Below are 25137 nucleotides of genomic sequence, written 5' to 3'. Positions count from 1 at the left end.
TCACACGCGGTCTCAATCGGGCGTATCACGGGACCCTACGTTTATGTGAAGCATCATTGGCAGTATGACACCGCAAATTTTCTAAATACAACAAAATTGATATTTGTGAGAACCAGATCTCCATAATATGAAACAGGTCGACCATCCATTACAAAGAGATTGGCAGTCTTCAGTCTCTTTCATCCATTATTATAATATTCTAGTCTAAGATTATTTATTAACGTGGTCAGCGGGGTGAAAGTTATCAAAAAACAGAGAATATATTTCGTAATAAATGAAAAGGTAGATAATTAGTAAGTAGGTAGGTATTTATTTGTTTGAATACTTTTTTTTTAATTGGGATTTTTAAATAATAAATACGTGATATTAATTATTTAGAATCGATTTGTCTAGTAAGTGCGTGCCTCCAAAAATACTGAAAAAATCTTTTTCTATAGAAATAGAGCCAATGTATAAAATTAAAGCAAATACCTACCTATCTAATCACAATGAACATAAAAAATGCACCGTATGCAGCGTATCAGAAAAACGGAATGACAACTGAGCGATGTTAATATCAGCTGTTGACAAGCTAAGCCATAATTATTTCAAATTAATGTCATAACAGAAATAACATTTAAATATTATAAGGCTCCTTCTAATTATTTAATGTTACGACCCACACTTTTAGAAATCCTCTACTGTGTTGCCATTTTAGCATTAGGATTTATTTCTTTCTCAGTCGATATTACTTTTTAATAGTTTTCTATTTTACCATTGCGATATGTCAGACGGGCAATAGGCATCTGCCAAATAAGGAGTCGTACGTCATCGCAGCGGTGTTTCTAGTAAAGCTGGATTTTTCTGTGTCCGGTCTATTTTGATCAGCGTAGACGAGCGTTGAATTTATTCTTTCAAAGTTGCTGCTAGTTTTTAGTTTCGGATATGTCATATTCAAACAGTAAGTTTATTTAATCTACCCGATTTATTATATATTTTGACAGTGAATCACCACTCATCAGTATCAGTAGGTGAATGGGTTTGCCGGTCGCGATTTTAACATGCCATATAAAGGCATAGATTGATAGTAAGCCTTATCATTGCGAATGATTTGATTTTCGACTTGTTTCAAAACTTCTTTTTTGTTTTTATTTCTTCTTCACCTTAATCCGACAAAATTAAATTCACAGGAAATGCAGGAAGAACGAATAGTTTGTACTAATTAATTATTTAGCACATTACTATTTAAAATCGTTCATATTAGTCATATTTTGTTGCATGTTATGTTTAAAAATACTCGTGTTCGTAAAACTCCTTTAATCTTTGGAGATAATACCTTAGGTTTGTTGTTCATTGACCATAATAATATTGTACAAAAGAAAAAAAATGTATGCCAATGAACAACTAGATTAGTAGGACGCTAAAATTTATCACATAAATATAAAAAACAACTGTTATCCTTCTTGCCAAACAACTATTTATCAATTATTCATACACGGTTGTGTGAACATCTGTCCGAGTACATGTCCATATTGTTATTGTATAGCAAGTAGACAGCAGCAACAAAAGGTGGAGGTAGGCTGTGGAGATCTACTATTGATTAATTATGAATAACATATTATTGATAAATCCCCCCCCCCCCGTACTTCTTCTGATGGATACTGATTTTCTTATTTGCTTCTATTTGTATTCTAAAAAAATCATGTGTGTTTATATGACACAAGTTATCGTCGACCAGAGATCAGAATTAATAATAATAATATTTTATATAATAATAATAATAATAATTAAAATTAATAATATATATCATAATATCTGTATACCAGAGGTAAACTATTGTAACTCAAAAAATCGTGAAATGGAGTTATTGTTATATTGTTACTTCATTACTTATCCTGCATACGTGGTAAACAGCTGTAACTCATATTACTCTTATTATAAAAGTTAAAAATGTCATTGTAACTCCATAACTATTAGAGGTAAACAACAGTAAGAAAACATACAATTCTTTTGATGAAGCTTATAATCAAACTACAGCGGTAAACAAACAAAAAGGTTTTGATAAATAGGTAAATTTTATCTTTTTCCATTCACGAATGCCACAAGTTGAAATTTACAAAAATCTCAAATTCGTCTCTCCTGTGAAGTTGTCATTTTGGATTTACCGTAGTTTACCTCTGGTATACAGATATACCAATCGATAAACAAATATAACACAAAAATTAGTCTTTAAGAGGCTATGCAAAGTGTAATGTTTGATGGTAAACAAACAGAGAGTAATAAGGTGAATACAAATGTGATGCTTGATAATCTACATATAAAATTCTACTTCATGATTATTTTTAAGGTGTTTTATCATGTGAAAAATGCATTATATTATGCGAATGTGGCAGAGGGGAGTGCCCAGGTTACTTATATAAAAGGGAATTGCAATTTGGAAAATGTTAGGAACCGTTGCTCTACAGTTCATAAAAGAATATTTGTAACAAACTCATCATTCTAGCAAGCAATATCCTAAATACATACTATAAATTAATGGATCAAAACCAAAAAAAAGGTTTTTTCGTTCAGTCAAATATCGAGAATGAGCAGGTACCGGGTACAGATACAGGTTTATCCATTTCAATACGACAGTATTATGGTATTTTGTAAAATAGACTTTCAACACCAGTTAGCTCTGCCCACCAATGCGCGCCCCAAAATCCACAGAAATCTGCAATATTTTCAGTTATTGATTTCGTACAAACTACTTAAAATTTGTTCAGCTTAGAAGGTAGTGAAATTAATAATTTGAAATTACATAACATCAGAAAGCCTCAGTACCTACGTATTATAAAAATCTTGCACTGAATGGAATTTGAATACAGGACGTCAGTAATGTTATTAACTGAAACGCGCCCTAAGTGTCAGACCTGAGTGGACAGCGTTCGGTAGGGCGTGAGCGGGCTGCGCAACTCAAACGTATAACCAAAAAAAGACATTGTCTACGAACATTTTACACACGGTTAAACGTTTGAGTTGCGTATGCCGCTCACGCCCTGCCGAACGCTGTCCACTCAGGCCATACACATAATGTATGTTAATTACACCAATTAACTAATTTTGGCACAGAAAGTATTAAATAGCAAAAGATGCTAGCCATTTATTGATAGAATTTGGGTAAACCTTAAATGTGTAGTAATTATGACAAATCTGAAAGGAAATAAGTCTTGGGAGTGTGTTAAAACACTCGCTTGACAAGCTAAACATGGCATGTATGAATCCCACTAGGTTCAAGATTTTTTCTTTGATGTTTTTGAGGTTTGTCTTAGTTGTGTATTTACAATGAAGAAGGTTACATTCCTATCTAATTTTGGTCATCTCTTTTCGAACCTGGAACCCATGACATTATAAGCCGTCGTTTAAGCCGCTCATGGATTAGTATCGTGACCACTTCAGTCTTCCTCTGCTTCACATTCCCTGAAGCCTACCCAAAACCACTAGTCTCTCTTCAAGATAATCATTATTGAGAATGCCTTTTAATGAAAGATTTACTGTAAATAAAACTATATTCCACTGTTTGATTTTTTATTTTTCAGAGTATATATTTGCCACCCTTCCCAGAACCACGAGGGGCACTCCTCTTGTGTTGGGTGGTGACCCCAAAGGGAAAAACTTTCTCTACTCGAATGGCAACTCTGTGATCATCCGCAACATCGACAATCCCGCCATCTCTGACATCTATACGGAGCACTCACGGGCTGTCAATGTCGCCAAATACTCACCGAGCGGCTTCTACATCGCGTCTGGTGGTGAGTCTTCATATTTTCATGCAGCAATTTAAATAAAAGACCAATCTACTACCATAAACAATATTATGTGTTTATGTCTGTCCAAATATTGTAATAATTTACTCCCAAAAACTATCATTGGATCATTTATTAGGTACATAAAAAGAAAAGATGGTACTGTTCGGTTAAAGCGGATACAGCGGAAAATGCATTTTGAAAATAGCCGATAAACTGGATTATTTGTTAGTTTGGGTTAGTTTAGGTTAGGTTAACCTAACAAATAATCCAGTTTATCGGCTATTTTCAAAATGCGTTTTCCGCTGTATCCGCTTTAACCGAACAGTACCGAAAAGATTAATAATTGTTTAATACAAGTGTCCTAGCAATGTCTCATAAATTGCTTGCTTCAAAATCTTTCTCTAATAACAAAACAATGTCCAATATATTATGTATTTATTGTTCTGCAAACACCCGCAAGGAAGAATGGTAAATTATCCGTTTATGAAGTCGTGGGTCGCTGGTTTCAATCCAGAGCGTGGACCTATAAGCATACCGTATTAGCGTGAAGCTTGATAATTTTAACAGAAAACAAGACATGGTCTGAGCTGTGCTGAACTAAAGAATGGGCTTGAAACAGGTGCAGTCCATAATAGCGATCGACAATAATTACATTCGCCCTGCATAATTCGTGCGCCCTATAAACAATAATTGGATTGATTTTTCCACTATAATAAATCTGTTAAGGAACCTCTTCAGGAGACGGCCAAGATCCACATTGAATTGTAGAGCCAATGGCGATGAAATTATAATAATATCGTTTTGTTTAATCAACTAAAAAAAGCGTTAATCATAGTTTATCTTTATACAGTAGTACCTTCCTACAAACATTATTCATAAATACGTAATTCCCAATAACATTACTAACACTAGCTGCCAACTAATAAAATACAATTTATAGCTTAGATACAATGTTTCACACAAAAGCATATTGACACATGCATAGTGACATAATAATATTATAGTGGTTGATACTCTCATGGTTGTTTATTAACCTAATAGAATTTTTAGTAGTTGTCTACGTTCCGCGTTCTTTGCAGAGTTGCAGAGGGCATTCTCAAGAGATTGAACTACGTTTAAAATGTCATGGTTTCCGGCACTTTCAGCAAAATTCAATATCCGACATGGTATCACTGCTCTCTGCTACACAAATCCCGTTTCGTCACACTTAGAGCTACGTTCGCCATACTCCTAACAGTACACTGCCATACATTATTGCTTGAGAATGGCCTCTGCAACAAGCCCGAAACGTCATGGAAAGAACACCCGGTGACAACTCAAAAATCTATTACGCTAATGTGACTTTGTTAATATTATTGCACCGATCAGACATTTTAGAATGATGGTAAAGAGTTGTTTAAGTCATTATTGTCAAGTAGTCACTAAATGTCATTTTAGGTAAATCTTAGTTCGTAGTCTCTAGTAGCTTTTTTCAATATGCTCTAGTGAAAGAAAGAAATCACTATTATTATCAAAAACTCACAAATTTTTTAATACATATATCTTAAAAGTCATTAACTCATACTAATACTTATGCCATGTTGAAACAAGTTATGCTTATAAAATTATCAAGTGCCTGTACACGTGCATGGGCTTACTACCAGCAATAGCGTGTACAGCAATCACGACAATAACTGTTTACACGCAAAAGTGCCGACCGTATCGCCAAACTCATTCTTCAAGCGTACGCAAGACACATTGTTGTCATTGAATGGTGCTATTTGATTGGTTGTGAAAATTTGTAAACGTCAAAATGCTCTGCGTAGTAGTTCGTATTTTTTCCAGCAGGTTCGCCACTATCCTAAAATGCACAGGCGCAGATATCGCACAAATTCCAACAACAACAATTAGTGTAAACAGGCTATTATGTTGGTTAATGAGTATTTTCATTAAAACTGACATCAAAGTTAATCAAATATATCTGGAATAAATAGAATAATTTTTGAATTGTTAATTTCACTTATTTTGGGGATGGCATTTTTGAAGTTATTAAAAATAAAATTAACTAATTAAGAAGGACTTAGTTGAATAATTGTAACAAGACTAATTAACCTAACTTAACTACTGTTACCATTTTAAAGATATCAATTAAGTCATGCTACAATTTTATATCCCTCTTCCATTGCCAAAAAGAATTAATGCAAAACTTTAAATGCCTATTAATTTTGTGTCTCTTATTCAAATGAAATGTGTGGGGCGTTTAGATTGAAAATAAACTCAAAATGAAGATGGGTTCGTAAACTCTCTTGCATTAGAAATGCCGCTAGACTTGGCACTGTGCCATCATATCCAGTGGTATTTTCCGTGTTTACTGGACCTTTTTGTTATGACATAACAAATATGGCACAGAATACCGTGTTTTTTTTATTATGATGTCGATGATGCCAATTCCATAATATTAAGCTTCCGGAACGAATCATTCCCACACCGTTTTTCTTAAATAAACATTGTTTGAAATACTCAGCTTTACAAACCCACTCCTTGTTCAACAGGAAGCTTGACTGAAACTCGAAAAAATTACAGAGTATCGAAGCACTTTTTCGGGTAGAAAGTATTTGATAAATTAAAAAAAAATAGATTCTTTTGAAAGATATATATATTTGTGTGAATATAGACTTAACATTATAATCATGGTATAAGTTCGATAATTTTGACAGAAAATAAGTCGTACATAAAGAACAGTGCTGAGCAAGAGAAAGCGTTGCAATAGGCTTGATGTAAATGAAGTCTGGAATAGAAACTGAAACGATAATCAAATTCGACCTGTGTAATTCATACTCACTAAAAGAAATCGCATCTGCGCATGTTTAAGTTTAAATAGAATTGTTCCTTTTAGTGGTGACCTGCAGAACTACAAGCTCTGTACATATCTATGCCTCTGTTCCGTGCTTCCGTTATTTATACTACATAAATTGCCATGAAATCACAGCCATGATAACTTGCAGCAACTGAATATTTTTTCAAATTTAAGTTTGGTTATTAAATCTTCAAGGTTTTTTAAAATCCGTGTCAAATAAAATCACAAAAGTGTCAGTTGAAAAATCGATAAATGAAAGCAGTACATAATCATATGTTTTTTATACCTACTATATTGGGATAATATGTGAAACTATTTCGTTTTTTGATTCACGTGGAAATTAGATCACTGAGTTAGTATTATTGATTGTTCCTATATGGTACTATTTCGTTTATGTAGGTGGCGTAATGACAGCATTTAAAGAGAGCTTTAAAATCTATTTCTTCCCAGAAGTAGGCATTTTAAACTGTGATAAGTTTTTCTTCGATCGGTTGCTGTTTGATTTTCGAGATATTATTTTATTAAGTCGTTATATACTTATTACAGATATTTCCGGCAAGGTGCGAATTTGGGATACAGTAAACAAAGAGCACATCTTGAAGAATGAATTCCAGCCACTTGGTGGACCAATTAAAGACATCGCCTGGAGTGCAGACAACCAGCGCATGTGCGTTGTCGGCGATGGTCGTGAAAGGTAAAACCCAAAACAATAATTCTTTTATTTCTTGTAAAACTAACCTACACCATATGCAATTTTGTATTCTTAGTTCAATGAAAACAAATAAGTATGTCTGACAAGTTTAGTGTGCACTATTTATGTAGGATCTCCACAGTCGACCTCCGTCCTTCGCCACTGATTGGTGGTGACTTTTGATTTCTAGACAGTTTCAGGTACACTAATAATACAGATGAGTTAAATATTTATATGTAGCATTCTTTATTGAATATAAGTAATTATTATAGGTATGTGTTTCATAGTACATATTTGTCTTGACCGGAGATGACTGTATAGTTTAACAGCACTTAAATTGATACACTATTCGGTTTTGCGAAATAGAAACACTATATATGCCAACGCCAACAGGTAACATATTCAAAAAATGCAAACACATTGTACGCGAGTTCAAATTCCAATTTGAATGGTATGTGCCTACCTGCTAAACTACCCGTACAAAAAAATAAAACCACAAAACATTTTTACGAAAAATGACCAAGTATACAATTGTTATTCTAAAATTGTTCTGAACGCTGACATGGTAACAATAATAACAAATTCGCCAATGTTATACTTACCATGTAATCTCTTAAGCTCACTTAAATATTATCATTTCAATCATGAATATTAATCTGAATCTTAATTCCTTTATCTGTAGCTAATTTTGTTTTTATAGATTCGGCCATGTTTTCATGTCGGAGACTGGAACATCGGTGGGTGAAATCAGTGGTCAGGCGAAACCTCTCAATTCTGTTGACTTTCGACCGACCAGGCCGTTCCGTGTGCTAACCGCTTCCGAAGATAACACCGTCGCCGTCTTTGAAGGCCCCCCATTCAAATTCAAGTGCACTAAACAGGTATTCAATAGAACCATTCACAATGATTATAATTTGAGTGAAATGATACAGTCATTACCAATGTTTTGTTCTTCTCAGTGATTTCAAACTATTGACCACGTAACGAATCATTAGTGTCTGTCTGTATATAGTTACTAACTAGTAATATCACATTAAATAAAACACAGATTTAGGCCTAGTACAGATACAATCACTTGTTTCTCATACTGTTCATATGAGACGTCTGCACGCACCAGTGGCGAAGGGTGGAGGTAGGCTGTTAAGATCCGCCATAAATAGTGCACAATAAACTTTTTCAGACATACATATTTTTTTTCATTGAAATAAGACTACAATTCACAGAAAGTGTTGGTTAGTTTTTAAAATTAAATTAAACCCTGAGAAACCAAGCGATATTAGATAATAGTTAAAAAATACATGTCTATCTATAAAATATCTAAAATTATGCAATTAAATCATACATAACTTTGAATATTTTATAGATAGAATAATATTTTTTATTTATTATAGTTTGGTTTAGGCAGGGCTTAATGAAATAAAAAAAATGAACCAACAATATGTGTAATATGTATTTTTAATCCAACGAAAACAAATAACTATGAATGAAAAAGTGTGCACAATTTTGTCGTATCGCCCAAATTAGGCCAAAACTATTATGGTTTTGTTTGGGCAGGGTTTAATTGATTTTCAAAAACTAACTAACACCATCTGTAAATTGTAGTCTTAGTTCAATAAAAACAAATACATATGACTAACAAAGTTTAGTGTGCACTATTTATAGCGAATCTTAACAGCCTACCTCCACCCTTCGCCACTGGCACGCACTGCATTTGCTATAGTAAACACGTGTCTTATTCAATCATCCCACACATATATGTACTTACTGTGCCTTGTTGCCTCGACTGCTGACTGAACTTTCTCTTGTGCACATACTTCACACCTAGACACTCGTCACTCTGTGCAAATGTTGAGTGGTTATGCCTGCGTTACACAGTGGCGAAGGCTCCATACTAAGCGATTATTTAAAGCTTACCTTCTATTTTCAAGTATTTAATTTATATAAATAAATATCTATATTGTAGGTCGTAGGACATTGTAGGTTATAATAAAAATATTGATTGCCATCTATCGTCGTTATTTATAAGTAGAGCTTTTAATTTAGTCATGTTTCGAATCAAAAATGAATGACGGAACGTCCAACGTGAGTGCTATTTTTAGAATTATTTCAACGATAATCCAAGCCGAATTTTCTACCGAAATTCAGTTGCCAACTTCATGCATGTCTGGGTTTTTGTTCGAGACTCAGAAGCGTTAACAGACAAGCTTATTCGAAATGTTGATTTGTTTATTGTGTTTGCTTATCTTTAAAAGCAAATAATAAATAATAAGGATAATTAAAAAAAATAATAACTATTGTGTTCGATCACATATAATTTATAAATTGTTATTAAAAATAAATATTGTATTAATTCGCGATTATTATTTAGGTTACTTCAGTCATAGACAAACATAACATGCTATTCACAGTTTATGACATTTTGACATGTCAAAGCGGTGGTAAAGGTTTATTTTATAATACAAAATTCATTGTGTTACTGTGAATGTGGATAAATTATCTCATACTGTACCGAAATCATTCGCCAGTGCTTTAAATATATAAGTATTTATTAAATTGTGTAGTGTCCCGGTAGAAAATGTGCGAACGATTGCATTTAAAAATTATCAAAGCTTGACCTTCCAAGGGTTCATTTGAATACAGCAAAAAAACTTATATTAGACATTTTCACAACAATTTATAAATGATAAATATTTGTTTTTAACTGGCAGTTATACATTAAACAAAATTTTTTGTTGGCGATGCGTATTGTTTGGTAAAGAAAGTATGCGTGGAATTCTACTGCCATAAGTGATTTAAATAATTTGACAAATTCAGCGGTGAAACCTATGACCAGTGTGTCGTTGTCATTAGTGTGCACCTATTCATCAGTAGTAATATCGTAAGTATTATCTTCTTATTTCCCGTAAGTTACCTGACAAGTGTGCTCTTTTTCTCTGATCTCCACAGCTTAACTCTTTCCAAAAGTCACCCTTCGCCACTGGCGTTACATTAGTGACACCACAGAAAACAACCAAATAGGATACTTGAAAAGATAATGTCTAATTCAAATACATAATAATTTATTATTAAGTACAAAATGAGGGGATGATTTATTTATATTATTATCATTGAAATTATAGCCACAAATCGGATTGACCAATGAATTATGTTTGATTCTATTACAGGAGCACACCCGTTATGTCCAAGCTGTCCGATATTCCCCCAATGGAAATCTCTTTGCATCAGCTGGTTTTGATGGCAAAATATTTTTGTACGATGGCACAAGTTCCGAACTCAAGGGAGAGGTAATTTGCATGTCACCTAATCATAACATTTTTCTATACTCTTGAATAGCCTTCACATTCAATAACCTTCTGCAACGTGTTTGAAACATACGAGTACAATCTTTATCTCTTGATTATTTCACCTACTATTTTTGCAATAATTGCTTTGAAATGTTCCTAAACTATAGTTTTTCTTTTCTTTATTGAAAATATTAAATTGATACAGTGAAACCTCGATTGTCAATACTAATAATTAAGGTGATTCATCAGTGAAACGGCAAATAATTTTCAACCATAGGCGCGACGAAATTTTGCACTCGCTCCCATTTGGAGAGAGAATGTAGAGCTGGAAACACGTCATTTTGCTTCGTGATGGCGACGCCCGTAATAATTCTTAAATCGTGTAAAGATGACTTAAAACGTTACCCATTTACTTTAAAAAGAAAACATGTCAATGAATATATTATTATTGTTACTGATAAAACAATAAACAGAACATTAAATGGACACATGTTGGATTTATAAGACAAATTATATTTGGTTTGACATGCCTCATTTGGACCCGCAATCCGCACATCGCCTAGCGACGATCTTTTTAGACCATGTCTCAACTGAGGTATGGCATGGCCTTAAGGATAAAGATAGTTCAGATAAAAATTTTCATCTCATTCTTTGGAAAGTTGACCATTCATTCAAGGGTTTTTATCATGCTTGTATGAAACTGATAATCATATGAAATCCTGATGATTATAATATATCCAGATAATTGAAACAAAACTGTATGAATGCAAATTTTAAGGCGCACCTAAGGTATTTCCACTCGTTCATTCTTTTTTTGTTATTTTCAGGTCGGTAGCCCATCGCACAAAGGAGGCGTTTATGGCGTTGCGTGGTCAGGTGACGGAAAGCAACTCCTCAGTTGCTCGGGCGACAAAACATGTCGTCTGTGGGATGTCGAAACTAGTCAGATGGTCTCCGAGTTCAATATGGGAACAACTGTTGATGATCAGCAGGTAAATATCCCAAATAAAATTGGACATTTTATCTTCATAATAAAGGTTCCTTTAACTGTTCATCATCCACAAATAGCAAATGTTTGTAAACCATTGTATGTAGTAAAGTATAGTTAACATTAAACTTTGAGGGATTCAAAGTGGATGTAACCAATTGTTATCATTTTAACTATGAGAATTAAGTACATACTATATTTTACTTAAATGATTTTAACTGTCAATTTTTGGTGGAAAGACCTTGTATTAAATAAATAAAACACTATGTAGGAAGTACTTATTCCACATAATGTGTTTTATTTTATTTATTATTAAGTAGGTACTATATGTTTTATAAACTTTTTTTATTCAATGAATAATTCACAAGATTTGAGAATGTAACATTCTTTATTGAACATACATAATTTACACATCAAACAGGCGTGAATCCAGTGGATACGGGTTCGTGCTATGTCGAGCGTCGTATTTTTTTCAAAGATTTGTCAACATATTTGATGTGTTTTCAAAGTATGTATGTATTATACATTCGGTTTATATTATTGAATATGCATTTCGACCGAGACTTGACAATTATGAAACATCATTATGATGAAATGTATTGCTACGATATGGTAGTATCGAGTGATAGAATATGAAGCTTGCATGTTAATACAATTTTCTGATTAACGTGATATTGTTAGTTTCAAAGTAGGTAACCTCCGTATTTCACAATTTTGAAATACATATTATACACAAACCGTTAAGCACATTTAGTACTGCAAATTGAATATTTTCTTTTACCAAACAAATAGAAAAGCAAATAGTGAAATAAAATGTTCTTGATGTAGTTAAAATTGATAAAAAGTCATGTTTAAAGTTTGTCATGAAATATAAAAAACTTGGCAATCAACCTCCAGTTCGATTCTATGTTTACAAACAAACAGCTGGTTTTGATTTTCTATGGATGATGGAAAATTACTTTCAGAATCAGAATCGAGAAAAATATAAAAAAGTAAAAATGGAGGTTACCAACTTTGAAACCAATAGCCTCGAGTGTATCAAAAAACATTAAAAATCAATATAAATATTTTAAAATACAAAGGTAAACTTAGAATTTTTAAAAATGTGCATCACTGTAAACCCAATTTTCTTTAGTAGGTTTATGGTTAGGTATTTATGTAATACTATTTTTATCATTTAAATATGGTTTAATAAGTTCTTTCGAAGATGATATAAAGATTTTTGAATAATTCGTAGTTTTAAGATTTTAGATATTAAAAATTATCAGATCTTTCTGAAAAATAAAAATATGTATAACTTGAAATTTTTTTTAGTTGTATCTAATTGATCTTCGGTACATATTGTGACTATAGAGTTTTATCAACGCCACTTGTAATGGAGCCAGATTCAGTTTTGCTGTAATTATTTACCTATTTCAGGTGTCATGTTTATGGCAAGGACCTCACCTCCTCTCCGTCTCCCTAAGTGGGTTCATCAACTACCTGGACGTGAATAACCCTGACAAACCGCTGCGCATAATCAAGGGACACAACAAACCGATCACCAAACTGGCCCTCAGCGAAGACAGAAAGAATATTTACACTGCCAGTCACGATGGTTGCGTCACCAAGTGGAACGCTGAAATAGGTTATTATTTTACCCGTAACCGTGCCTATTTCGTTATACAGTCCTTGTCAGTCCATGTTCTTATTATTAGATGCACAAGGCATTTTGACGTAAATATTAGGTATTTTAAAGCAAAGAGATTGAAATACTATAATGAAGGGAGTAATACATATAAACTGTAATATGTAGTAATACATATAAACTGTAATATGTATAAACTTGACATTTCCAGAATGTTTTTAGTATTGGTTATTATAAAAATTATGATATTCTAATCATCTGCATGGTTAAATCCATAGTTTCTATATAAATTTTATGTATATTTTCATTTAAAAAATCGTTTTCGACATATTATAATATGATATATTATAATGTAATATATTATAATACATTATTATAATGTACATAAATGCATGCAATGATTAATCTGCAGCAGTGGCAATGGGTGGAGGTAGGCTGTGGAGATCTGACATAAATAGTGCATACTGTGTCATATTTATTTGTTTTCATTGAACTAAGAATACAAATTGCAGATGGAATTAAATAGCTAGTTTTTAATCTTCAATTACACCCTGCCTAAAGCAAACCATAATTGATATTAGATAAAAAATATTGTTCTCTCTATAAAATATCTAAAATTATGCCATTACATCATAACATAGTTTAAGATATTATATAGATGGAAGAATATTTTTTATCTATTATGGTTTGGTTCACCCCACGATGGGCGAGCGGCTTACGCGTCTGCCTATAATGTTGTCGATTCGAATCCTGGGTTTTGCAAATACACACATTGTTTTTCAATTTGTGTTTGGAGTCAGAGTATGGACCTAACAGGTTGAGTGAGTGGCTAACATCCATTTCTCATAAAAACAAAAATCTGTTAATACAAACCTCCACTCTGTAAAAGGGCGAATTGACCAAAATACTATTTTACAGGAGGAATTTAAACTTTTGACATTTATTTATTAATTACCTGTGGATGATTAGAAAGAATACTGTTTTTATGATGGGATATAATATTTTGAAAGGCCTAATGTGTCACATTCGCTTTCTATTCGTAATACTAAGTGGATATTCGCCCTTACGATTATCGTTTTTAAATACTTTCCTGTGGAGATATAAATTCGCAGTTTTTACACAACAAAGCTAGTGAGGTACATATTATAGTTTTTTTCGTTAAAATCTCGATTTCGCCAAAATGGTTGATTCGCCATTTTTACAAAACACCGACAAATGATCTTGTTAGGATCGGACATGGTCAAAAAAAATGTTTTGGATTGGCAGGGCTTAATCGAATTTTAAAAACCATCTGCAATTTTTACGCTTAGTTCAGTGAAAACAAATAAGTATGACTGACAAAGTACAGTGTGCACTATTTTTGTTGGATTTCCACACTCTTCGCCACTGATTTGCAGTATCATTTTTAAACTAAGTAAAATAATACCTACTTAATAATGTTTTTATAGTTTTTGGCGTCTAAATTAATCTATAATCCTAGGAATACTAGATTTATATTAGCAGTACTTAGATTGTGTTAATCCGTTTTGAGTAATTTTGTATGTTGTATCTGTTGTTATCTTAATATCTTTCTCCATGGTTTTCAGGTACAAATGATAAAATCGGTGGCACTGGCCATGGCAATCAGGTGAATGGCCTTGTGTGCTCTGCCGACGCGGTGTACTCATGCGGTATTGATGATTCCCTAAGAAAAGCCGACCACGGAACTGAAACGGAAGCTGGTTCATACTCAGGATCAAGTCTGGCTCTCGGCTGTGAACCCAAAGCTATGGATATCTACAAAGAGAAGGCGTTAGGTGTTGTTGTAACCATTAAGGAGGTGAGCGGAGAGTGTGCAGAAATATGATCATTTTTATATCTTAAAAATTTAGAACATTTATAAGGGATAAATCACATAATATAGAGTTATTGATAATTGAGTGGACTGTATAGAGCCTTGATGTTAAATGGTGACTATCAGCATTAATAGGATACCCTCTAGAATAAACTATTAACACATCATCACATTTTGAGACTACAGGTAACCCTCATTCATCGGTACCCCGGTGAGTGTGTATTCGTTAAATCGCAATCGATTTTTGATAATTTGTTTTGTCCCTCATTTTGCCATGTACATCCATTTGGCATCACATGCCAGGAATCGTTATAATGAGTGGAAGCGTGCACATACGATTATATTATTACTTTTACTTTATGTATGGAATTTATTTGGTTTTCATATTTTAAATTGTTTTGTTTTTCATATTCACCCCCCCCCCCTGTTGATGTGGAAATTTCACTTATTACGACCGTGGTGTCCAAAAGTATCCCCGCAATCAATGGGGATTACCTATACTTATGTTTTGCTGTGTGCCGTTAATTCAGGCCAAACACGAACTGGCATTATATCACTTGTGGTTTGTTGCGGCTTGGTGGCCACACACTTCTTGAGTTCCCGATTATTTATTAGATTCTTGAACACATGCACATGGCTCCACTTGTTAAATCACACTGTCTTCGCTCTGGTTCAGTGTTATTTTAGAGCAGTAGTGCATAACCTATTTGAAAGAAGGTTCAATTTATCCATTATATACTTTTTCACGGGCTGCAGTGGGTAAAAGTGTTGAAAAATAATTATATATTATACTAGACGAGACATACATTTTATTATTTTAAATTTAACCCGGCCGGCGCCGATGTCACACACCTTGTACAAATCGGCCAAATTCGCAATGCGCATGTGTATAAATCGATGCCACCGCGTCCATATTTATCATACGGGACTGATTTTTTCACGTAAATTTGGCCTGATTTGTCCTTCTCCTGCCACCTATGACATATTTTAAAAGCATTGGTTCTAAATATAAAATAATCACCAAAGTTTCGAACCAATTCGTACGGCCAAGTTTTGCCGGTCGACAGAAATCAGTTTGAACTGCGCGCCGCGACTGCGCAGTATACGACAGACTTTCAACCGAGCGGGCCATTGCGCGGGATTGTATTTATCGCATACAAGTAGAATATTTACCGCAATCGTTGATAAATACTTTTTTTGCTGTCTGGTGTACTTATCACATTAAAACTGGCATGATTAACTATTGAACGTATGATTTTATTTTACCGCGATTTTTAAAATACTTTTTGTACTGTCTACCGTGTCCCATTTTAGTGAATGTGAAAATTAATACTGATATCAATAACTATTGTGTGTGAGTTTAATGGTTTCTGTGATTTGGCGTTCCCTAATACTGTAGTTAAACATTTTAAAAACATTTCATAGTTTTATAGTGCGTAAATATGGAGGAAGAAAATGTGCGTACTAATGAGGAATTGGACTCAGATTATGATATGTCGGAAGAGGAATTGGAACAGCATGAGACTGATCATGACGTCGACGATACGGACTCTGACGAGCCAATTGAATTTTTGCGGTCGTGGAGAACTGGCCCGTATATTCCAATAGTTCACGAATTCAATGATTGTCGATCTGGCGTGACATCGAACGACTTGAACGAATCCTCTCCCGAATGTCTTTTCTTTGAACATTTTTTGAATAAAAATATAATGTCGGAAATAGTGAACCAAACGAATACATTTTTTAACCATTCGTACAGTGCGGGAGACCTTGGACCGAAATCGCGATCACACAATTGAACAGACACGTCAGTGCCGGAGTTGTATACATTTTTTGCCGTATCAATGCTGATGACTCGAAATAAGCACACGTCGATAGAGGAACATTGGAGTACCGATCCTTACCTGCATGCAGACATTTTTGGGAAAATAATGGCTAGAAATCGATACCAACTTATTTTACAAATGCTTCATTTTTCTGATCCTAGTGTGACCGCCTCAAATGATAGACTAGCTAAAATTAGATTACTGTTAGAACACACAAGAACAATTTTTAGGGAAACGATGATACCGTATCAGAATCTTTGCATAGATGAGAGCATAATCGTGTTTAAGGGTAGATTAATTTTTAAACAATTCATTCCTTCCAAAAGACATCGATTTGGAATAAAAATGTTTGTGATGTGTGACGTAATGACAGGATATATTATTGACTTTATAATTTATTGTGGGGAAGGGACTGACATACAAGACAATGAAAATCTCGGTATTTCCGGTGCGGTAGTGACAACGCTAATGAAAGACTACATCGGGAAAGGTCACACCTTATGGTGTGATAACTGGTATTCGAGTCCGGCGCTTTTTAAATACCTTCACTCTCACAAAACGAATGCTTGCGGTACAGTGAGAAAAAATCGTAAAGATATGCCAGAGTTCAGCAAACTGAAAAAGGGAGATACCGAGTCTAAGTACAATAGTCCACTTTTGGCTCTGAAATGGCACGATAGGAGGGATGTTCACATGCTATCCACCCTCCACGATGCATCATTTGGACCAACGGGAAAAGTGAACTATAGAACTGGCGAAAACATCGAAAAACCAAAATGTGTTATAGATTATAACAAAAATATGGGTACGGTAGATAAGTCCGACATGATGCTTAGCAACTTGTCGTGTATGAGAAAGTCGATCAAGTGGTATAAAAAGGTCGCATTCCACATGATCGACTTATATTTATTAAATGCTTTTTATTTATATAAATTTATTAAATGTGACAAAAAAACATTGGGCGATTTTCAACTCTGTGTAATAAAACAATTAGTGAACAAATATTGTGTGAGAATTTCAAATGCACCCCTGCCCAAGCCGACAGCGTCAACTAGCGATAATCCCGTACGATTATTGCCCAAAAGTGCAACGGGACATTTGCCAGAATACATTTTACCGACACAAAATACCGATAAGCCTAGAAGGAGATGTTTCGTATGCGGGAATTCTAAAAAAAATCCGAAAAAAACAAAACTCTCTCGCTATATGTGCCCAACGTGTGATGTTGCGTTATGTCTGTCACCTTGCTTTAAAATATATCACATGTCAAAAGAATTTTAAAATAGGTTTATTATTGTATTTGTTTTTTTTTTAATATGTGAGTTCGTGTTAATTTATCAATAATATTCAATAAGTTAAGTGTTTGTGTAGTTTAAATATATTAAAAGGGTCCCCTTTATATTTGTTTACGACTCAACCCGAAGACATTAATATGTGATTTATCGATATGCACTTGAAAATTAGTAACACTTCAATTCGTGGGAACGTAATGCACAAGTGTCGAAATAGTACACACCGCGCAGAGCTCTAACTATTGGCTACAAAATGGCGTCTTACGGTGAGTTCTTTCAAATTTGGATAGCATTCGTTTGTTCGAGTGTTTCTGATATTATAACTGATTTATTACGGTTTTTTAGTGTGTCGAAATTATTTTAATGGTTTTGGGTTCTCGACTGGAGCTGTGACATATTTTTTATTGCTTTTTTTAGTATAGAACAAAGACGATAATGAAATTCATGCGTAGTTATGGTGCGTCATACGATTTTTGAGGCAGGTGCCGGGTTAATAGTTACATATCAGCTACTCCAATCACTCTCCACTCTGTACGTACATATGTGTTTGTTTGATAGAACTTAGTATATAGGAAATTAGAATTTTGTCATATTCAATGAAAAATTTGGGGATGAAGTACTTATTATTTTGGGCCGCAACAAATGCCATTTTGAACGCGGGTTGTGCATCACTGCTCTAGAGTCACTATTATTACAAGCCCATGAGAGGTATGGAAAAGGAAATTTGAAGTGAGAATTGGCACAAACGTGGAGTTGAGGCTATTTGTTTTGTGAGGGCAGTATAGTGAAGCATTGATGATAGAAATGTAATCCAAAATGGTGATCATGTAACACAAGTCGTTTGTTTATTACTATTATTTTAGGTGTTGATCATTGTCTTTACAGGTAGTTTTGTTAGACGACTGCACAAAGGTATTCTCATTACCCGTCAGTTATGAACCAAGCTCCGTATCAGTCAACCAGATCTCAGGAGACATTGCTGTCGGCGGAACTGGCGATAATAAGGTACAAACAATGAATCTATTTTATTTTCTAAATAATTACTTTTTTTATTCAACGAATAATTCACAAGATTTAAGAATGTAAAATTCTAATTATAGAACATACATAATTTTTGAAAACACTTCATCTTGTGAATTATTCGTTGAATAAAAAAGTAATTAAATAAAAATTATCAGCAAGTTCAAGGAAGCTACAACACTAAAATATCTTGGAGTAATCCATGATGTCGGTTAGTAATTAAAGTATTACCTACTTTGATTTAAAATACAAAAGCCGATAGCCAATATTAGTTCAATTTAGAAAGCGCGTCAGAGAATATTATAAGAGCCATTAGTTAAAATTTGTTATAATCAAGTATGGTACCTTTACCATAGTGGTCTATGTGCGTGGGCGTGAAACACAAGAGATGCAGGTTCGATTCCTAGTCTTAGTTTTTTCAAAAAGACTTTTTCTATTAGTTATATAATCCTCAGAAGTGTTTTCAAAAATTATGTATATTTTTCATTTTCAATATCATTAGTATACGTTCACCGATATTGTTTTAAGTTATCTACTAATAAGACTGAAAGTTTCAATATTCCCTAACTGATTATTTTTCATATCAAGTGCCACACGAGTGTAGTAAAGAAAGTGTTCTAATCTTCCTTCTTTATTAGTACAAACTCTGATATGGAGTTACCAAAGCCAGTTTGACGACGACTAAAATCAGACTACATCAGAAACACTTTCTTTTCTGAATAGAGAAATTTAGAAAATTTCATCGTTCAATCTAGCAGTGTGTAATTTATATATTGTGATCTTTCTACTATTCAGGTCCACATTTACAAATTGGATGGCAATTCATTAACGGCCGGGCCAGAGCTGGAACATTTGGGACCCATCACGGATTGCAAGTACAGCCCCAATGGAAAGTATCTTGTGGCGTGCGACGCTAACCGCAAAGTTATCCTATACTCCACCGAAGAGTACAAGGTAGTTATGATTCATTTATTTATTAATTTATGTGGTCATTTTATGCAATGCTTATAAATGGTCATACTTATTTGCTATCGATTATGAAATATCTGTTTCTAATTATTAACAATTTATATTATGCAAATGAAAAATTATCAATGTTTAATACCATGTTCTTGTTAATTGCAATCTAACCCATTTAAATCATTTATTTTTATGCTTCTGGACATCAAGTCGGTAAGATATTCTTAAAAAACAATAAATTTACTCTTAGTAGAATAATTACGTTTTACAAAAAGGATAATACAGTAGAACCTTGTTTATCCGGATGTCGATTTTCTGAATTTTCAATTATCCAGATTTCTTTTTCATAGTTCGTTTGATCTGATTATAAGAAAACTGTTCATTTTAAAATATATAATTAGTGAAAAAGGAACTTTCTCAAAGAATCCTATTAAAAACGTTTATTCTGAAAGTTAAATTATTGATGTTTTATTATTTTTTCGATTATTCAGATTTATACTTATCCGAACTATTGTCTTCCCCAATTAGTCCGAATAATCGAGGCTCTACTCTATAAGACTATATAATACTAATTGTCTCGGTATGATGACCTCAATATCAGTATATCGACTCGCAAACCAACAAGTTGAATTTAATATAATTTTAATTTACACTGAGTATCTTTTTTGTATATCATGCATGTACCTGCTGCAATTTTACAAATATTTAATGATTTTCAGATGAGATATATATCGAAATAATGAGATAAATTTACTTTCCCTCAATGGGTTATATGGAATGTCACTATAATGTAATTCTACAAATTTGATACCTACACAGAATAAAAATTTGGCTAATCAATTTTTTTACATGATAATTTATTTATGTAGAAGTTTTTCGGAATAAAGATTTCTATTAAACGAATGTTTGAATTGTATTGCATTGGAATGGGATTTAACTTAAAATCATACTATGTACAATATTAATACATATTTACATCAAATTTAAATCTATTAGAAAATTGATTACTTATGCGAAAGAACATATCAATAATTATTATTGTGCTGATAAATTATTTTCTTGGTGTTTCATAGTTGATGCACATTCCAATAATTTTTTCGACATATCGCACCGTGAATGTAAAACCAAGGCATCTGCAAAAGACATATTTTGGATATACCTATTAGGGTTTGAAGTCTTCGTTTTGTTAGAAGAAATAGAGTTTCTAAAAAAAAAGCATAATATTTGGTTTATATCTACATTATATTGCATGTCCTTTCAGTTACTTCACTTTAACATTATCAGGTTCACGACTTTTGCAGTTATTTTGCATTTAATCTCGAAATTGAAAAATTTGCAGATGCGTTGGTTTGACACTCACGGTGCGATATGTTATTAATTTTATTATTTATTAATTAACTGCGGCAAAATTGATTTAATTAATTTGGGGCATGTTTACGAGTCCGGCGCAGTGTATGGATTAATAAGAATTGTCAATAATAATCCTTTAGTGTCACAGTATGCACACTACAAAACCTCTTTGCGAGATCCACGTCGGATTGTAGAGCTAATGATAATAATATCAATTAGCATAAAACCTTCATATTTATTGTAATTTGAATCAATTCGTGCTATAATAATTGAAATATTATGTTTGTGTAGTTGGCGCACAACAAGGAGTGGGGCTTCCACACGGCGCGTGTCAACTGTGTGGGCTGGTCATCGGATTCTCAGCGTGTAGCCAGCGGATCCCTCGACACATCTCTCATCGTGTGGATTGTGGCACAACCCACTAAGCATATTATCATCAAAAGTAAGTCACTATACTTTAATAGAATTTTAGTCTTTTTACTAGGAAATCGGCAACTTTGTGGAAGTGATAGATAACAATTAATATTCTTCTATATGTTATGGTTGGCTTAGGCAGGGCTTAATTATTGAATTTTATTGTATTGCTGTATTCTAAGTTCAATGAAAACAATTATTACGTATGACTGACAAAGTTTAGTGTGCACTATTTTCGACGGATTTCCACAGCCTACCTCCACTATTCGTCACTGGATTCCGGCTAATGTGCGTTACCAATATAGCAGCCTGCGCCCTACCTAATAATAACAAAATTAACTAACAGTCATGCAAATAAAGCGCTTCTCAATTTTCATTAATTGGTGATTTGAATCAAGGTACCGATAATAGGTACTTACCTTGACTCCAAGCCAGTGTCCGGGACTCTAAGCCGGCTCGCACATCTAAACTCGTCACGTCTGCAACATGTCGAATACATCGATGTGACATAATTGTTATTCACAAAACATACATTATCTTATGGACCTTCGCACACTTGGGAATGACTGAACATTTTAGTTTGAAAAAAAATCTGGTGTTGCGCCTGCAAGTCGCTCGCCGTCCGAGTTGCGGTTACGCATGCGCACATGCTACGAGTTAGCTATTCGGGCCATTCATATTCAGACATGAACCTCGGCGGTCGCCGTATCTCATGCATATCCATCTCCAAAATGGCAGATGAGCGCAACAATATTTACTTCGTTCAAGAAAATGAGAAATATCCGTGTATATATAAATATGACTACACTAGGAGATGTGCCTAATTGACGGATGAACCCAATATTTTCGCCAACTTCTTTAGTTTCTGTGGTACCAATACATAATAATCGCTGTTTCGGCATCTGCGCATCCATTCTATATACCAGACTGCTTTTGGCCTTTACTTATTGTAACAATTACAATAAGTTAGCCGTCTGAACTGTCAAAACTGTCTATCTCACTCTAAATTTATCACAGCCAAGAGAGGTGCTGTTAAAACATAGCACTTATTGTAACGATTGCAACTAATTTATTGTAATTGTTACAATAAGTGCTAATACTTGGATACTTTCCTACCCTAGATAGCGGCCGAAAGCAGTCTTGTGTATAGAATAGATGCGCTGATACTCTGATGGCATTTTTGGCGTTTGATGTTTCGAGAGGTTACGCGCATCGCTATCGCTAGGCTCCTATATGCGCAGTCAAATATGCAACATGCTTGCAACATTCCTAAAAGGCTTGATTTATGACTGTGCCGCAGACGGAACGAGTTTGGATGTGCGAGCCGGCTAAATTTTTGTCTCGACATACTTGCACTTGATAATAATTTAATTAACTATTTTATCTATATGTTAATTGATATTTAATTTTGTTTATTTCAGATGCTCACCCTCAGAGTCAAATCACATCGCTGGACTGGGTGGACAACGAGACGATCGTGTCCACTGGCCAAGACTGCAACACTAAACTTTGGACTGTTCCTGTAGCGTAAAATAATTATCTATACCTCTATCTTTATTAATAATAATTTATCCCTCAAAGTTTACTTCTTTATACGTTTATGTTTCTTTATGTTAATCAAAGTTTTATTATAAAATAATAATTATATTATTAATCGCTTTTGTAATTAGTTTTTTTTTTATATTGAGAACTGACTACTTTTATTATTGATTGCGGTATTTTATGGTGGAGTTGCTAGTGACATATCCAGTGATGGAATTATGAGACATGCAATCGAATAAAAATTACTGAAGAATTTTCCTTTGACACAAAGTAATTTAGTTTTTATCAGACTAGCATTTTAGCAGATGGTATATTAATTTTTCCAAAAGATTTTGATAAGAATTCAATAATTTCAAATTAGAAACTCAATTTTTGTATTATTTAATAATATCATGACAAAGTTTACTAAAAATTATTGTCGTAAACGTGTAATCCATTTTTTCCAACAAAAAATCATAAAAAAAAAAAAAAAAATCAGTAACCACAAATTCAACCCTCTATTTTTTTAACTACTTACATGTTTTTCTTTGAATTAAAATCTCTTTCTTCTGATATATAGATTTATTAAAACGATTTTTAAAGTCTAGGGGTGTAAATCACTGGCTTGTCATCCGGGGGCTCCCTGTTTGATTCCAGGTGAGGCCACAATGCATTTATGTGACTTTGCAATTTTGTTTCACTTCACTACTGTCATTGGATCACATATCCTGGTGTTGTGTTTAAAAGAATAATTAATAATAAAGTAATTTTTCAGTAAGTTTTATTTTATTACTTGTTTTCTAATTTCATCACTAGATGTCTCTAGTGCCATAAAACCTGACCCTTAAGAATGTCAAGTATTAAGATAATATATTATTACACCGGAAAACAGTGAATGGTAAATAGATAGACTCAGTATTATTATTTCTTAAATCAATAATTGTTTAGTTTATTTTTTGCAAGAGTCAGTAACGAATCGACAGCACTCTTGCCAATTTTCCCATTGTCCATACTTAACTCATATAGCACCAAAGAATAAATAGGTCCTAATTACATATTAGCTGTTTTATTCTAATCACATATTATTTTGTAATCACTTCATGAAAATTTGCTCATTAAATTGTAGAAAAGTAAATCCTTTTCGGTTGTTTTAACGTAAGACAAATATTTTTTTTATCCTCAATGAATCCAATAACGTATTATGTTGTTGATGTATATTGTATTAATATTAGATATGTTTTTACAAAAAAAAACTTAAAATACGGTTTTGTATACTCTTTACAATGTCTATTGACAGTGATTATGTAACAATTTGTACTTCCATTGATTTGGACTTCTCTATCTCAAACGCACCAGTTCTCAATCTATGTGTCGCGACACCCACAATGTTTTATTAGAGGTGACCAAATATTGATTATGATACAAAATGCAACATCAAAATTAATTTTTAATCGGTGTCTCGATATCAGATATAGACCATCATTAAATAGAACTATATATTTGCATTTATTAATTTTATGTTTTTGTATGTGTATTTATGTGACACAAGACAGTTAAGTATTTTTATTTTCATACATCACATCAAAAACATCATATTGTCTTCAAGATTCACCATGCCCTCAGATGTCTGAATTCGAGACTCGGAAATCGGGATTCACATCTAAACATAGATATCAGTAGCGTGCGATCCATAGCTGCTGTTGACTCACACCGTATTAATTTATAAA

The 25137-nt window shown here is 33.4% G+C and overlaps 1 protein-coding gene across 1 annotated transcript; it reads left to right on the top strand.

Moving 5' to 3' along the window:
- The first annotated feature begins 768 nt into the window (after window positions 1–768).
- On the top strand, window positions 769–23875 carry flr (actin-interacting protein 1 flr). Its single transcript, XM_085956617.1, has 12 exons — window positions 769–940; window positions 3558–3770; window positions 7150–7297; window positions 7995–8175; window positions 10459–10578; window positions 11406–11570; window positions 12986–13193; window positions 14780–15012; window positions 19031–19150; window positions 19961–20119; window positions 21767–21917; window positions 23311–23875. Exons 1-12 carry the CDS (start codon window positions 925–927, stop codon window positions 23418–23420), a joined length of 1824 nt encoding a protein of 607 aa, XP_085812743.1. The 5' UTR covers window positions 769–924; the 3' UTR covers window positions 23421–23875.
- The last annotated feature ends 1262 nt before the right edge of the window (window positions 23876–25137 follow it).

This window comes from Rhyacophila brunnea, unplaced genomic scaffold, assembly GCF_057557595.1.
Source record: "Rhyacophila brunnea isolate RB1 unplaced genomic scaffold, BYU_Rbru_1.0 scaffold_6, whole genome shotgun sequence".
Taxonomy (NCBI): domain Eukaryota; kingdom Metazoa; phylum Arthropoda; class Insecta; order Trichoptera; family Rhyacophilidae; genus Rhyacophila; species Rhyacophila brunnea.
Note: the sequence above shows the minus strand (reverse complement) of the source record. Positions and strands in the feature narration are given on the sequence as shown.

Bases quoted from the DNA above. Each gene is read 5' to 3' on its own strand.
- flr (XM_085956617.1), top strand. The intron at 11,571-12,985 runs GTAAATATCCCA...TACCTATTTCAG, and splicing joins CAACTGTTGATGATCAGCAG to GTGTCATGTTTATGGCAAGG. The intron at 19,151-19,960 runs GTACAAACAATG...TCTACTATTCAG, and splicing joins GCGGAACTGGCGATAATAAG to GTCCACATTTACAAATTGGA.